We start from the raw sequence: 18,622 nt of genomic DNA, 5'->3' as shown, positions 1-18,622 counted from the left end.
ATTTTCCATCAAATTAAAGGTGTTGTCATGGGTGATAAAATGGTACCAGCTTATGCTAATCTAGTGCTTAGCTCCTGGGAGGCTGACACTCTCATTAATTTGAAAAGATTCTACCAAGTGTTTCATACATGATATATTTTTTTCCTCTGGATGGACACTCAGAATGAATTAAATGATTTTATTTTGAACATTAAAGAGAGTATTTGGTTTCTTGACTGTACCATTTCTGGTTTAGGTAAAACAGTTCATTTCTTGAATATTATCTTTGCTTGTGATAATGTCCATAACATTTCAACTCCACAATTATTGTAAATGCACCTTTAGAAATAATTATCGGGACTACAACAGTCAACATCCCTTGTTTATGAAGAGAAACATATTAGTAAAGGGCCAATTTGTACATTTAAGTAGACTTGTCAGTGAAGAAGATCAGTTTTTTAAAGAATATGCTTTCTCAGAAGTCTCTTTAGAGAGACAAACTATCACATTGAACTCACAGACTATTGTTTTTATGATGTTTATTCTAATTGACATTCTCAGCCCAAACCAATTTTGAGAAATGTTTTTACAATTAACAAAGGTCCTAGTATTAATAACTCTATGCATTTTCCACTACCTACCTCATTAGATTTACAAAGCATCAGGCACTGTATTGCTAAAAACTACTGGAGCATCATTAATGTTAATCAAGAATTAGAAAAAGCTCTAGGGCCAGCCCTGTCCTTCTGCTATATAAAAAAATTACATGCTTGAAGTTGTTCCTGGAAAATGGTAAGAAATATCAGAAAAAAACAACCCTCTGGTCACACAGGAATGAACAGCTGGGGTCATTGTATTTGCTGTCAACATATTCTGATCAGAGTTAATAGCACAAAACTATTTTCTCCATTTCAAAGGTTCATTTGACTGTACCACCAAGAATGTTGTGTGCATCTCGATCTGTTCCCATTGTGTCTCTTTCTATGTAGGAAAGACTATAAGCAGATTGAGTGACAAACTAAAAAAGCATATCAGAGCAACTAGAGTCACAGATAGTAAAAATGCTTTAGCTAAAAGTAGTCTCCTAGTTTTATAATTTTAAGTTTGCAGTTTTGGATAAAGTGTTTATTCCCTTTGGTAATGTCAACCCTCTCCTGGACATCAGGGAAATACAATGGCAAGAGAGACTTCAAGCTGACACACCCCCAGGGCTGAATGGAGCTTTAAATATAAAATGTTTCTTAAGAATGTTAAGATAATTGATGATGCTCACCTAGTGGGTGGGGTTCTATTTATATTCTTTTGAATTTATGACTGTTACTGTAGTTGTACATGTTCACATGTTGTTTGTACTGTCCAGAATGTACATTTAAATGAGGTTTCTGATGAACTGTGTGTTTTGAAATAATAAATGAAAGAAAGCACTTAATTATTAGTCTACAGGCTGATTTCTTCTCCTTAAGGTTTTTACCGTTTTATGTAGTTGTGGTATTTACCTCGTTTGATAGATTTTTCTAGTATATATATTCTACTATATATATATATATATATATATATATATATATATATATATATATATATATACACACACACACACACACACACACACACACACACACACACACACACACACGCATACACCCAAATATGTATACTTCTAGGCCACATAATTAAACAATCAACTCCACTGATACCATAAAAACTAATGTAAAAACAAAAGACATCAACTCATTCTGCACGTTTTGGAAATTACTCCAGATCAGACTAAAGTAATACAAGAGATTTTGCATGGGGTAAAATCTCCCTTCAACTCCACTCTGGGCTCTGCCCCCTATACCCCTAAAAATATATATACAAATTCTGAGATCTCAAAAACCCAGAGGAAAGGGAATATCTCCCTACCAGGGCATTGTCAATCTCTCACATCTACTGGCCATTTCTGTGTTAGAGATATTCAACTATGATTTTTAATGTTTGGTATGTTATATACAAATAACTAGACAAATAACTAGATGTAAAATTCATTAAAAAAATTGTTATCTATCCATCCTTCCATCCTTATGTTTCATTTTCCTTCAGAGAGCCACTGCCAGTCTATTTTCTATGGGCCTCTGAAATAACACCATCATCTTTAGTATTAAACTGGAATTTTAGTGATGACTGTGGCCCTGTCACATACATCGTCACAGGTGGTTCCTCACCAGCAGAAGAACAGGTTGTTTCTGGAACATCAACACTGATAAGTGATCTCCCCTGTGGGGATCAGGTCACCTTTACAGTTGTCGCGGCAGCTGCTGATGGAACAACACAAGGAAAAGCAAAAGACTTTGCCCAGGTCCCCTTCAATAAACACACATCATACCAAATGGCATTTGATGACCTTTATTAAAATTCCATAAACATAATTTCATTAACCAACTAATATTTTCATTTAATTAATCATGGCATAAACATCCATGTAACAGTTAAATTAGGGCAGAGTGACCCTGCTCACCCTAACCAAGTAAGCAGCATCCCTACCTTCACTCGCTTAGTTTACTTATCAAGCAGTGTCCAACTGCTGACATGAATTTCCCAACTCATTGAAATAACTATCTAACCAAATAAGCAGCATCCTCACTTCCACTTACTTACTTTTACTTATCAAGCAGCATCCAACAGCTCACTTGACCCTACATCCATATATCAGTTAAGTTAGGGTGGCATGACCCCATTCACCCTGAATAAGTAAGTAGTATTCTTACCTCCACTCGCTTACTTTACTTATCAAGCAACGTCCAACCGCTCACTTGAATTTCCCAACTCTTTGAAATGAATATCCAAAACCAGAGGGGGAACAGAAGATGGACTAGCCTGCCCCTATTCTCCACCCACCAGCCTGACAAGGCTGTTCCCCCCTTTCATACCAAAAACTCCCAGAAACCTTCCAAAACAAAACAAACTGTAGGTTAAAAAAAGGTAGAAGCTAAACATCATTTGATGTACTTCATTTTCTGTGAACCAGACTGGATCCTTGTCATGCCAAACCCTTATCATATAAAGCAACCAGTTGCCTAATCAGGTGAATATAAACCAATGATCCCCCTCCAAAGCCAAAGTAATACCCATACCCTTGTAAAACCTCTTTAAATCAAACATATGCTCCCTTATCCTAGCTACCAACAGTAACGTCATAATTATTCCCAGGTCATTACCTGCCAAATGTGCCACCAAAACACGAAGCCAAATGCCTTCCAAAACAAAGCACGCCCAATTACATGACATCCCCATAACTGCACCATACTTTAACCACCCAAAGGATGTGATATTGACCAAACGAGATCACCGCTCCAACAAATCAGTGTAATAGGAATTCAACCCCCATACCCATCATCTGCTATAAAGCAAACATCTGATAACCACATAGAATTTGCTGAACAATGCACCACCCTCTTAATCAATGCAATCTTCCATAATGCCAATATCCCCCCAAATTACAACCCAGTGAACTTTCATTTACCAGTGCCAACCACTAGTCAGTCTTCACACTATCAAACCTAACCCAACCCTTCAACCATATAACCTCCATCCCAGATTCAGTAAAGTCACATAACCTAGTCACCTGTACAACTATACTAAACAGAGCTAAATCCACCTTGATCACTTGAACTGCCTAACCTTGTTCCCAAGCCTCAACACAAATTAAAACCTTACAATGCCCTACAATATACCCTCCTATCCACACTGTCCTGGAATTGTGTACCATATCTAATCATTCCAAGCCAACCTAACACACCTCTCCTGTCAAAGCAAAAGCCTCCTACCACAGCCCTATTGTCCAAATTAAAATTAACAGTGTTCCCCAAAACTTCTACTAAACGTACAATGCCAGCTAAATTTAAACTAACTTCAAACAGTAACATCTCTCCTCCAAATGTCCTTCCATCTAATACATCCATCCTCCAAGCATCCTTGCATCCTGCCAACCAACAAGCCAAAACCATTTCTTCACAAATATGCCAAAAAAAAGAGCCCAACAAGCTCCATGACATCCTTAATCCACCTTTGTCCCAAAATGTCACCCATCATTTTTTTTTTTTTAAATCAAACTATGACCTGCATCCATTAGTTGCCCCCTTGCTCAGACCTTCAAGCTTCTGCATAACCAGTTACCATTTCCTCACCCATCCATGCACACAGGCATACCTTGCAAGCTCTGCCAAACCCTTACGTAGTCCCACCCACTGCTGCCAAATCCAATGGGGAAAATTGCTGAACTCCCAAAGTAGCACGATCACCAAACAATCCATCTGCCTAGCCTTGCCACAAGAAAACAAACCCATTTACCCTTCCCACAAAATGCAACCCAACTTCAAGTTGTTGTAACTCTACCCCGCCTGTAGACAACCCCCAAACTCCCCATAAACAATCTCCAAACTTGTTTCACCCTGCCCCTGATATACCTCATCCTCACCTGTCCCCACATCACTCCCAATGCACACAATGACGTGCCTTAATGAGTAAAATAAGATTGCCTGCAACCTCACTGTGCACCACTGCAGTGGCAGGAACATCCATTCCAGTGGAATCCATCACATTTCAAATGCACTTCCTTCAGGCCACCAACTAAATGCCCACTTGCACTTCCCCATCTGTGACCTCATTTTGATCTGCAAAAGAAAAGAATACTGTAAATCCTCTACACATACATAAACCAAAACATCTTAATTATATTAGGTGCCACCAAAGGCATACCTCGTTCATCAACTGCATAAAATGTACTCACAACTATAGAATGCAACACCACCATGAAGCTTAAGATGCTGTAACAAAGTTCCACATAAATGTTCTTCATGCATCCCATGTTAATGATATAACTGATAAGAATGTTAAATAAAACAGAACCGTTCCATTAAAAGGCCTATTCTATACATACAAGTATCACATTTTAACCTTCCTATGAGCTTCCTTGATGAAGTTTTTAACCAGTAATCAGGGTACAGAAAATTAAACCAGTCCATAGTTGTGCCAATACAGCCTATTACAGAATCCACACTGCAAATTCACCCCAGGGGTTCCACCTGTGTCCCTCTTGGACAAGAGCAACATCCACCCATGTCCCTCTTAAATAAGGGCAACATGTGCTGCACTTGGACATAAGGAACCTTACCTACCTCAACTTGGCTAGGTTGTTAAGAACCTTAGAGCCATTACCCTAGTAACTACCCATGATCATGTAATTAGTGTGACTCCACCCCACCAGTGGTAATCCCAGACTCCCCATAAACAAGCTCCAACTCTGCTATACCTTGCCCCCAGCATACCACTTCCTCCCTTGTCCCTACACTACCCAACTGCACCAACCTTGATGTGCCTTAATGAGTACAGAATAAAGTAAGATAACCTGCTACCATATTGTTTACCACTCCATCAACCCAACCTCGAACCCAGCAGAATAAATTACCTTCCAAATCCACATCCTTAGGCCACTGAGTGTTATGCACTCTGCACTCCATCTGCAATCTCACTGCGCACTGCTCTAGTGACCGGAACATCCACTGTAACAGCCTCCAACACCTTTTGAGCCTGCTCCCTTCAGGTCACTGACTGATGCTCATGTTGCTCTTCCCACCTTAGCAAATTCATGCCAAAAATATCCCATATATCCACCAGCAGAATATTGCAAAGAAATGGCAATGGAATTCTTTGGCCGAGAGGAAGAAAACAATAAACCACTAAGTCCCAAATCTACCACACCTATACCCCCCATGAATTACTGAACGGATTCTGGCAGTCTCCTAGAATTTGCATTCAACCTCTGCAGAGATGCTATCAAAGTGCTGTGCTCATGAAGGCAGTCCCTTTGTATATACAGACTGTGTGACCCCCCCCAATGATCCCCCAACAGAGATGGATATCAAACCATGTTACCTTGTGACTAGGAGACAAACTCATTATTACTATGACCCCTCCCTTTAATGTCTACCTTATGCTACCCACCACATCTGGGAGCTTTAAAGCAAGAACCCTTCACAGCCAAAACCAGCCAAGCTTATACGATAAGGTCTGGCCATTCTGCTTTGGCTGGGCAGAAGCACTGTCCACATACTGCAAATAGCAGTAAAAGTGTATACTAACCATACATTTAGATCTCCTGGAGCAAATCATCTGGACATCACTGTAAAGGAAAGTGAGAGAAAATCCCAAATGTAGGGATAATTTTTTAATATATCTGAAAAGTTGATAGATAACCAGTGTTGCACTGAGTTTTCAGAGGGGTTCTGTCTGTACCCCATGGCCTATTAAATAAATATGCCGTAAATGCCAGATCTCAAAAGATGACATGTAGCAGATGACCATCCCTTCCCCTAACCCAGTGGTCCAAACCTCTCAACCTGCAGTATCACACTTCCGCTCATGCATGGAGGGCACTGTTCCATTGGACAGCTTACAACCTGCTGAGAAGCAAAGTAGGTCTTGTCAAAACTCCAGTTATCCAAACATGATAGCCATACCCCTCAACCTCCAAAAGCAAGAACCAAACAAAACCATGAATAAAAGTGGGACAAGGCTCAAAGAGGGATGACTTCAAACACACTGTTTTCACAAACTTCACAAAGTTGATCAAGTAACAGGTTTTCCATTATTATGAATCCTCTGAAGGGTATGAAGTCTGAAATGCAAGTGTCTATCATTATTTTCCAAATTCAACATTTGATGATTTGCCACTAAGTTGATGAACATGAAAGTCATGCCTGATGAGCCCCTCTTGCCAAATTTTACAATCAGTGAACCATAAATCGACATCCCAGACACTCGGGTTTACCACAAGTGCATTAGCAAAACACAAAGATGCAGTTATGTAGCAATCCGCACACACACACACACACACACACACACACACACACACACACACACACACACACACACGCACACACACACACACACACACACACACATGTTCAAACCAAACACCTCCTGTAGTTTTGCAGCTGCCAAACCAAACCTTCCCCATTAAAAATCCTAGTACCTTTGGAACAATCAACACTAAGCTCTTTACCATAGTGACGCCAAAAGTCTGCATTTTATATATATATATATATATATATATATATATATATATATATATATATACATATACACACACAACACACACACACACACACACACACACACACACACACACACACACACACACACACACACACATATGTTTTTCCCATAAAGTACATGTAGGCCTGGGACCCAAAACCAGACATTAGCATAGCTAAGCTAAAAGAGGAACAGAAAACAGGAGAGCCCACAGGGAACGGAGCTCCATTCAGCACAGATTGAGATCCTCTTTATCAAAGCCCACAGCTTTGGACAAAATCAGATTCTCTACAAACTCTCCCAGCCATGCAGGAAGAGAATAGAAGCCACACCTCACCTGAAGACTTTCCATATCACATTTAACATGTCTGTGTTCTATAGGCACCAAACATGAACAAATTCGTGGCTCCAACTCCATCTTGCAAAACGCAACAAAGCAAATAGCAACCAAGAGCAATAATCTATTGACTCACAGTGACCACAAGCAATCCCTGGAAAACCAGTGTCCCCATATACTTCAACACAGTCAAAAACCACAACTGCAGTTTTTGTACTGTTCACTGTGAGGAACAACTGCCCTAGGATTTCTGGTTCACCACCACCATGTCATTTGTTACAAAGTGTGTCTCAGTTCCCACTCTTGGCACCCCACTACAAACCTCTGCAGCAAACACCACAAAGATATGCAGCAAAAGAAGCCTTAAAAGAAAATGCAAATTGATGGCACATTTCAATAGATTTGACACACTGTGTCACTAACTGGTAATGAGGAACAAAAAATAACCCCCTTCCCTACATCCCTCTGCCCGGTGTCCGCCACACTCCATTCATCTGCAGACATCCCTCTTTTTTTTTTTTTTTTTTCCTGGCTTGAATTACTTTGCACTAATGCAGCAGCACCACAGGTTTCCTGCTATGATGACATATTACAATGATATGTTAAAGTTAAAGGTATGAGCTATTTTACCTTAGGGGTGGATCCTGTTTAAGTATTCATCACATTGCTTATCCAGCTGGGGTTTGATTCCAGGAAACAGACTGAGTACAGACATTAGGTGAGAATCTGTACTGTGTTCACGCCAATCTGGACCATGATTCAGTAGTAAGCATGCCTCCCCTTCCCCTCTACCAGTAGTCAAACTATGCACATGCATGACTAAGTCTATCACTCACTGGCCTCACAAAGCCTGTGAATAAGCTCTGATGAAGCTCTAAAGACCCTCACTCACTGGATGAAGCTGTAACAAAATTTTTGTTAGCGAATGTTGTAAAGATAATTTGCAGCCAGAGAAATGGCATATGTGGGTGAATTGTAATTTAACAAGACGCTCTGCTGCACAATGTTCCAAATTCAAGAATGCTTCCAAGCCCAGGAGCAGCTAGGGGCACTGATAAACCCTTTGAGCCATACCTCTCAAACTCTTAGAATAAGAAATTTGGATCTGCCCCGACACACACTAATACCAGGCAAGGCAAAGGCTGAAAACAGGAACAATTTTTTATTATTGCTGTGTCAAATTAAAAAGTGGATAAAATAACAAAAAAAATCTGCACAGTTGAGAAGTATGTTTCGAAGCACACACCCCATACAACTGCTCATACATGGCAACAGCCAATGCATGCAGCTGCTTCCCAACCCATGAAACAGCCTGCAAAACTGTTGCTCTCATCAAAACACACACTACCAATGAGAAGGGAAAAAATATGTCAGTGAAGCTATTACCCACCAGGTAAACCAAAAAAAACATGCCCACCACAGCCAAAATCCCTTTTCTCTCTATGCAAAAACTCCCCCAATTCCAATTCCTGATCAAAAGAAGTCCAAAGCCTACATGTACCACAGTACCAATAGGTCGTCATGGATGTAATACTTGCAGAAGCAAGTTCACAACAAAATGTGATATCATACCCAGTTAGACTCTCACAAAACTTATTTAGACCCTCCCTACACTTACCTCACTTCCTCCTAATCATCCTATTTTCATATTTAACCCTTTTCTTCCCCCCATAGTTTCTTCCTTTACCCTCCTAAAACCCATTACTATTTCTATCTAAACCCCCGATCTGAAGATGTCCCTGGACAAATTGATCAGTTACCAAACCTCATTTTTTGTCTTTACAAGTAAGAGTTAGCTTTCCCTTTCCTCAGCTCTTCAATGCATATATTCTATTTTATTAATAAATTCAGCACCATATAAAGGAAATGCCTTGCTTATACAACAATGCTATTGTAGAGAGAAATGCAAATTCTTTTCATACTATGAAGTGGTTAGAAAGTTAAAACTATAGTAAGGACATTCTTATTCTGCTGAACAATACAATGTTTCAAGTAATGCATGCAGCAGACTAGAGAAGCAGTGAGGGCTTTTCTAGGTGCATATGCTTTACACCATTTTCCTAAATGTATATATATGTATATATATATATATATATATATATATATATATATATATATATATATATAGATAGAGAGATAGATTATAATATATATTTATTTATTTTATATATATACATATATATACATATATATATATATATATATATATATATATATATATATATATGTAGAGAGAGAGAGAGACAGTCCAGTTATTAATGATAGCTACATAGTAGGAATGTTTTCCTGTGGAACTTGTATAGCCTGTGCATACATTGTAGAAGGCACCAGTTTTATTTTCAAACATAATTTCTCAGTTTCTTTTCAGAAACATTTTGACTGTAAATCTTTATTTTTTGTTTACACTGCTACATGTGTTCCATGCTCATCTTTTTATGTTGGGAAAACCACTCGCAAATTGTCTGCAAGAATTAAAGAGCACTGTGCAGCGATCAGAAATTTACACTTGCGAAATGCTCTTGCCAAGTACAGCCTACATTGCCAGAATTTTACTTGCTTTAAATTTATTATATTGGAAAAAGTTCATAGATTTTTTGGAGATGCAAACACTTACTTAGAGGTCAGGAAATTATTATGGCAGCTGAGAATTAATGTGGATGCCCCACCTGGTCTGAATGAAAATTTAAACATCAAGTGTGCACTTAAATGGCACCGCTGATTATAAATACATTATTAATATTAAGTCTCTTATTTTACATGTATTAAGGTTCTTGTGTTATAGCTTGTGTGATGTTTGCTCTACTAACTGATACACGTCATTAACTTCCATCACTACCTACTGACAGGATTCTATTACTGGTCCACTTCAGAATGTTTTCACTTGGAAAGTTCTTTATTGGATTGTTTTAAATAGAGCACTATGTTTCAAATGTAAATTGATGTTTATTGGCTAATTGATTCTTAAGAACTGCTTTCTTTGTGTCATATTTATATGCTGTTCTGCAGTTTAAATTAATCTGATTAAGTCCTTATTAGTTAGTAAAGGATGAAAGAGCTGAGTACAGGCTCGTGGGTGTTTTGTCCTGTGTTATAAGGTTTCGTTTATTTTATACAGTCTTTTTGACATTTTGTGTGTGTGTGTGTGTGTGTGTGTGTGTGTGTGTGTGTGTGTGTGTGTGTGTGTGTGTGTGTGTGTATGTATATATATATATATATATATATATATATATATATATATATATATATCTATGTATATATATATATATATATGGGTCCTTGGTGTTACATCGAAAGTATGGTTCATGAACCGTACTTTTACGGACCCACTTTAGCGAAAGTGCATTTTATCAAAAATGCACTTTTTCTAAAGTATACCAAAATAAAAAATATGCAGTTTGCATGTAATGTTAGATGTTAAGTTGTCTATCTCACCTTCATTCTTGCTGGTTGGATCGGCTCCAACTCGGCCATCTTCAAAAGCTCGAGAGCTGCTTACTAGCTCGAGGCCCCCTATATCCCATGATGCCTGGCCCTAGATACCCAGATCCCGTTTGCCACCTTTGCTATGAGGTTGCGTTTACTGGCTCAGGTTGTATTTTTTCTTCACTTTGTTCTTAATATTTAGGATTTTTTGTACCTTTTATATATATACTTATTATTATAGCATAGCTGTAGGGTCTGTGGTAGTTGTTAGTTTTTAATCCTCCTTAAAAACTTGTTTTCTCTTTAGAGAGTTTTTTCCTCCCTCCCCCACCCCTGTTTGCCATTTTAAAGTAAGCCGTTTTAGTTAGAGGCTTATCATTGTTTTCTTTTTTAAGGTAGATAAAATGTCATAGAAATTTGTGGTAGTTTGTAGGTCTTATATTATATAGTGTGTGCTGTTAGGGTGTGGTAACTTGTGTGGATTGTATGTGTTTTTTTCCAGTTACCTACTTTCTATTCTACTTGTTCGTTGTATTTGATTTTCCTTTACAGGAATGTCTAAAGACACAAAAGTGTTGGGATTCAAGAAGTGTGACTCATACTGTCAGAAAATGTCTCTGACAGATGGTCACACTTCTTGTGTCTACTGCTTGGGCTCCCTATACCTGCAGGACTCTTGTTCGGTGTGTCACGCCTTTAGTCCAAGAGTCCTTCAGGAGCATAGGAATAAGCTTATCCTTAGGGGTTTGCTTAAACCTGAAGAATCACCGGCCAAGTGTCAATCATTGAAACCGTCTAGGCCATCGAAGCCTTCGGCTCCCATCTCAGAGCCATCGCCTGGTATGGCTTCTGCTTCAACTTCGGTTCCGACTGGAACCAAAGTATCTATCTCTACGTCAACTTCAGCTCTGACTGGAGCCGAAGTACCTATCTCCCAGTCAGCCCCGACTCTTCTGTCGGAACCATCAGGGAGTCGAAAACGCTCCAGGTCACCGTCCTTGGAGTCAATACATTCGGCTCCAGGGTCTCCCTTATTGCAATCTGAGTGGAGTCATCGATCCCACTCTTCTCGGTCATCTAGGCTATCTGACCATGATTTGTAGAGAGTGGTGACAGGCTTTTAAAGTCGCAGGCCCTGGCAAAAATGCTATCCAGCCCCCCTCATCAGGGTTTGGCTCTACCTGTTTCTGCAATAGTTCCTCCTTCGACTTATCCCTTGAGTTTGGAGCCGGAGCATGCTGTGGCTGGAAGCATGGGTCCATCGGCATCGATACCTCCCCTTTCGGTTCTGTCGTCGGCTCCGATCTCTTCCATGGTGCCGTCCTTGGATGGATCTGGGTGCCGGGACTCCCTCGTCGGCTCCAAGGGGGTGAGTGGCATTGGGCCCTTGTCTGACCCCATTCTCCCTCTCGGAGCTTCGGCGCAGGTGAGTTCGGCTCCTACATCGGCTTTGGAGCCATCTCTCTTGGTGCCGGGAAGGATTCTGGTCTCTTCGGAGCCGGAGTCTTTTCTGTTATCGGGAAGGGGTGCCTTCGAGGTCATGAGGAGTGTGCTGCCATCTGAGTCAGGCTCACGGTCAGCCTCATCGGCTCCTCCCCCCATGGAGCCTGCTCCTGCCTCTGCCCCTCCTCCAGACCCCAAGCGTGGGGAACAAGTGCTCCAGGGCACCCCATTGGGTGTATCTTCCTCTTCTGAGGCCTCCCCCATTCTTTCAGAGGAGCCCTCTTGAAAGAGGAAATGCAAGAGGAAGCTTGTAGACTCCCATGAGTCTGTCATTTCAGATACCGACTTGGAGGAGTCGGAAGGGTGCCCGAGATCCCCCTCTGAGGACGTCTCCTTCTCAGACATCCTTGAAATCCTTAGGCACAGGGGGAACTGGACTACCCTTAAACCTTCCGAGGATGAGTTGGTATTTCTGGACGTGTTTGGTTCCCGACTCTCCACCTCCTGGATGTCTCCGCCTTTCGATCCACTGATGTCGGTAGTGGCTCGAAAGGCATGGTCAGCTCCAGACACAATGGAACCAACTCCCCCAGGCCCACAAAATTCATCACTGCCCATCAGGATAAGCAATTTCTGACCAAGGGTGTTCCCATTGATGCCATGATGGTAGCAGCGGCCACTAAAAAGGAGTTGGCTGAAACTTTTCATCTGTCCATCCCCCTAACAAGGAATCTAGGACAATGGACAGATATGGGAAGCGGATGTTTTCCTCAGCGACCTTTTCCATGAGGTCTCTGAACAATTTGTGCCATTTTACCCGCCTTCAATGGGATCTCCTTAAAGAGCTAGGAGATACCCTTCAAAATCCATCAGCTGCGGGGGCTCAGGCTAAGATTGCCTCCCAGCTGGCGACTCTAAATTCTGTAGTAAACTCCTCCATACAGCTCATTTCTTATGCAGCCGATGGAGCGAGTAGGGCCGCAGGCACAGGTGTGGCTTTGAGGAGACACGCTTGGATGCGGTTATGCAACTTTGCCGAACCCTTCAGGGCGTCTTTCACCAACACCCCCTTTGATGGTTCTGCTCTGTTTGGACCACTGGTGAAGGATACTCTTACCAGGTGTGAATAGGAAGGCAAGACTCTCTCTGCTGTGGGAGTCCATTTTTCCACTCCTTCAAGACCATATTCCAAGGGTCAGAAGAGTGGGAAAATGTGGTTCTGGAAACCCCAGGGAGCCATGCCTGACACACGTGGAGAGTTCACCTCCAGGGGCAGAAGAGGGAACAACAATAGATGCCGCCCTAGAGGCAGAGGGGGTCTGCAAAATCAGGGCCAAAGAGAATCTTTCTCTGACAAGCCCTTTCAGCATCCCTGAAGTGCTGCCCAGCTGTCCACCATCGGAGGCAGTCGGGGAAAGATTTTCACTGTACCCAGAAGCCTGGCAAAGTATAACACAAGACAAATGGGTACTGTATATCATATTCGAAGGCTACAAAATCCCCTTCTTTTGCACTCCACACATTCCCAACAAATCCCTTCCAGATGTTCCACCCAATCTAAGGGATCAAGCAGTTCAAGAAATATCAAAACTGCTAAGAAAAAGAGCCATCCAGCCAGTCCCAGCAGACCAGCAAGGATCCTGAATTTACTCAAGGTTCTTTTTGGTACCAAAAAAGACATGGGACTGGAGACCCATTCTGGATCTCAGCAGACTAAACAGGTCTGTTCAAAGAATGAAATTCCGGATGGTCACGGTACAGTCCATTTTACCCTTTCTGGGTCAGGACAATTGGATGTGCTCCATAGATCTTCAGGATGTGTACTACCATATCAAAATGGACAGGTGCTCCAGAAGATTCCTCCACTTCCGGCTGGGAGCCAGTGATTATCAGTTCAGAGCTCTGCCCTTTGGTCTCACCACAGCCCCCAGGGTGTTCACCAAATGTTTGGCAGTAGTTACTGCTCACCTGAGATGGCAAGGATTCCAGGTGTTTCCATATCTAGACGACTGGCTCCTTACTGCTACCACCAGACATCACCTGCTGCAAGCCAGAGACTACACCATTCAAACTTGCTCCAAACTAGGTATCACAATAAATTTTGAAAAGTCTGCATTGTCCCCTTGTCAATCTATTACCTTTATAGGCGCAAACTTAAATACAAAAGACATGTCAGCGAGACTTCCATTAGACAGAGTGTTAGACATTCGCCGACATGTGCAGGTCTTATTAGGATGCAAAAAAATTCAGGCCAGATTCATCCTAAAAACCTTAGGTCTCATGGCAGCGGCTATCATACTAGTCCCCCTTGCTCGTTTTCATATGAGGATTCTTCAGTGGATGCTTTTCACCCAATGGTCCTTCCAGCAACTTCCAATGTCTCACATGATAAGGATCACACAGACATGCAAAAACCAACTTGCTTGGTGGATGGTTTCCCCATCAGTACCCCAGGGCAGACCATTCATTCTTCCTCCTCCAGTAGCTACGGTGACCATGGACGCCTCCCTGATCGGGTGTGGGGGGGGGCATTTTCAGGGCAAAACAGTCCAAGGTACCTGGCAGCCTCACAAGTACCATCTGCATATCAATGTCTTGGAGATGAGAGCCGTGCTTTTAGCGTTGCAAGCTCTTCAGGACCCTCTTCCCACCAGGACAATTGCAATTCAAACAGACAATATGTCAGTGGTATGGTACATCAACAAGCAGGGCAGAACCAATCATACCCCTTATGTCGAGAAGCACTCAGACTTTGGCAGTGGGCGATCTCTTCCCAACTGTTTCTAATAGCAATGCACATCCCTGGGAAGTCCAAAGTTATAGCGGACAGGGTGAGCAGAGCAATTCTCATGCCTCATGAGTGGTCTCTCAATCAGACTGTGGCGGACAAAATCTTCCACAAATGGGGTCAGCCTTGCTGCGACCTTTTTTCCACCCTCTTCAACAAAAAGTGCGACAATTTTTTCTCTCTCCTCCCTCTTCCCGGACACTTCGCCAGAGATGCTGTAGTTCACAATTGGCCTCAGGGACTTCTTTATGCATTCCCTCCGTATCTCCTGATTCCCAAACTAATTCAGAAAGCTACCACATTGGAATGCAAAATGATCCTCATTGCCCCTTACTGGCCTCGACAAATTTGGTTCACTTTCCTGCATCATCACCTTCTGGAGCAGCCCTGGACCCTGGACCCAATTCCAGACCTCCTGATTCAACAGTCGAGCGGGTTGCACCAATCTCTTCATTCTCTCCAGCTCACTGCTTGGTTTCTCCACTTCCAACATTAGCCAGGCTTCCCAACATCTCCCATTCGGAGCGTGAAATCATCTTATCCTTGCATAAGTCCACTACTAGAAAAACTTATGCTAGTAAGTGGAAACATTTTTCCTTATGGGCAGAGACCAGGAATATAGATCCCTTTTCAGCCTCTGTGCACCATATTTTAGAATTTCTAGCAGAACTTTTTCGAACTGGATCCTCTTCTGCCATGATTAGAGTTCAGCTAGTTGCAATTTCAAATTTTCATACGGGCCTATCTGATTCAAGCATCATGTCCCATAAGCTTTGTAAAGCCTTTCTTAAAGAGACCACTCTACTCAGGCCCCCAGTAAGAGATCCCCCGCCTCCGTGGGATCTGAATTTGATTTTAGCTTCCCTGATACTACCCACCTTTGAACCGGCAACTTCTTGCTCCTTGAAGTTTCTTTCTTGGAAAACCCTTCTTCTGGTTGCAGTCACATCGGCTAGAAAAGTTTCTGAACTTCAGGCTCTTTGTGTTTGTCCTCCTTACCTAGTTTTTCACAATGATAGAGTTTCTCTTTGAACTAACCCTTCCTTTCTTCCAAAGGTTACTTCTAATTATAATTTGAATCAGTCCATTGAACTACCTGTGTTCTTTCCAAATTATTCCAACAAGGCAGAATACAAGTTACATCAGTTGGACATTCATAGACAATTACACTTTTACCTGCATAGAACCAAGCAAATCAGAAAATCAGACCAGTTGTTCCTGTCCTATACTGAGGGAAAAAAAGGCATACTGGTGTCAAAAGTCACCTTATATAGGTGGTTGACTTCTACTATTACTTTTATATATCAGTTAAGAAAAAAAGAGCTCCCTGCTAAACCCAAACGTCACTCCACCAGAGCTCTAGCTACTTATGTGGCTTTTCAGGCCAGATTGCCAATGGAAACTATTTGTGCGGCAGCTACATGGAATAATCCACATACCTTCATTTTGCATTATAAACTGGATGTGGCTTCCAGAAGAAGAGCTGAATTGGTTCCACTGTTCTGAAGAGTCTGTTCCAATGAGCCACACAGGATTGAGGTGCTAGGGACTCTGTCCCAACCAGAAAGAATGAAGGCGAGATAGACAACTTTACATTAAGAAGTTATGTACCTACCATAACATTCCATATTAGTTGTCTTCTTCTCGCCTTCTTTCTTGCATCCCACCCTCCATCCCCCCATTCTAGTAGACCAAGAAGAGTTCCTTATGTATTTTTATCACTGGCTGAGTGTTCTCTGGCTATTACTTCTCACTGTCAGTCTCTCCAGTTGGTTCAGGCATCCTACTACTTTTTACTGTGTTATTATTATTATAATTGTTATTATGATGTCTATAGTTAGGTTTACCAAACAAGATCTGGGTATCTAGTGCCAGGCATCATGGGATATAGGGGGGCCTCGAGCCAGTAAGCAGCTCTCGAGCTTTTGAAGATGGCCGAGTCAGAGCCGACGATCAGCTCCGAACCCAACCAGCAAGAAAGAAGGCGAGAAGAAGGCAACCAACATGGAACGTTAGGGTAGGCACATAACTTCTTATTGTACATCAATGTGTAATGTTGATGTACAACTAAGCAAACTCTTGCTGAGATCATGGTACAGTGGGGATAAGGAAATATTCCCTTTTCCCCAATGTAGTGCGATCTCAGAGTGGGAATATTAAAGTAGGGGGATGCATGGGGCTTGATCCCTTCCATAATAGTGTTTAGTGTGTTTTTTTTTTTTCCGCAAATGTGCATTTTCGATATTATGCACTTTCGCGTAAGTGAGTTCTCGGAAGTACGGTTTGATGAACCATACTTTCAATGTAACAGCAAGGACCCAAACACAAATATATATATATATATATATATATATATATATATATATATATATATATATGTATATATATATATATATATATATATATATATATATATATATATATATACATATATATATATATATATATATATATGTATATATATATATATATATATATACATGCACACAACACACACAGACACACACACATGCACAAACAAATATGTGTACCTATCGGAGACATGATTTGAATGACTAACTCCACTGACCCAATAAAAACCTAATGTAAAAACAAAAAGGCATCAATTCGTTCTTTACATGTTTCAGAAATTAGTCCGGATCTGACTAAAGCGAGTGCAAGTGTTTCTGCAATGGGTTAAAACCACCTGCAACACCACTCTGGGGCTGTCACCCCACCCCTGCTAATTATATATACTAAAGTCTGATATCTCACAATCCCGGGGAAAGGGAATATCTTCTTACCTGAGCAGTGCGATCTTTCATATCTACTGACCTTTTCTGTGTTAGAGATGTTCAACTGGTATTAGTAATGTTTGAAGTGTTATGTAAAAATATCTACACAAATAGTCAGGTGTAAAATTCATTAAAAAATCAGTATTATCCGGCCATTTTCATCCTTATGTTTCACTTTCCTTCACAGAACCTCTTGCAGTCTCTGATCTATGGGCCTCTGAAATAACACCATCGTCTTTAGTGTTAAACTGGAACTATACTGATGGTTGTGGTCCTGTTACATACATTGTCACAGGTGGTTCCTTGCCAGCCAAAGGACAGGTTGTTTCTGGAACATCAACACTGATAACAGATCTCCCCTGTGGGGGTGAGGTCACATTTACAGTTGTCGCGGTAGCTGCTGATGGAACAACACAAGGAGAAGCAAAAGACTTTTCCGTCTTTACAAGTAAGATTTTCATTTCTCTTTCCTCTGCTCTTCAATGCAAGTTTTCTATTCTTAATAAATTCAGCACCATATGAAGGAGGTACGTTGCTTCCAAAATAATGTTATTCTGTAGAGAAACATTAATTTCTCATACTATGAAGTGGTTAGACATTTAACAATATTGATGACATTCTTTTTCTGCCAAATAATACACAGATTCAAGTAACTGAAGTAGCTGAATAGAGTGGCATTGAGGGGTTTTCCAGGATTATATGCTTTATATCACTTTTTAAAATGATACATTACTATATATCTATTTATTTTGTATACACATATATATATATATATATATATATATATATATATATATATATATATAT

At 41.0% G+C, this 18,622-nt stretch overlaps 1 protein-coding gene across 1 annotated transcript in view; it reads left to right on the top strand.

Annotated features, from left to right (window-relative positions):
• LOC122801338 (receptor-type tyrosine-protein phosphatase eta-like) overlaps positions 1–18,622 on the top strand; it is a 110,562-nt gene that overhangs the window by 76,787 nt on the left and 15,153 nt on the right. Inside the window, exon 2 of the mRNA XM_044070878.1 lies at positions 18,003–18,263. Coding sequence (XP_043926813.1) covers positions 18,003–18,263 — 261 coding nt within the window. The remainder of the gene's footprint in view (positions 1–18,002; positions 18,264–18,622) is intronic.

Source organism: Protopterus annectens, chromosome 4.part1 (assembly GCF_019279795.1).
Source record: "Protopterus annectens isolate FY-2018-M chromosome 4.part1, PAN1.0, whole genome shotgun sequence".
In the NCBI taxonomy this organism is placed as follows: Eukaryota; Metazoa; Chordata; order Ceratodontiformes; family Protopteridae; genus Protopterus; species Protopterus annectens.
Note: the sequence above shows the minus strand (reverse complement) of the source record. Positions and strands in the feature narration are given on the sequence as shown.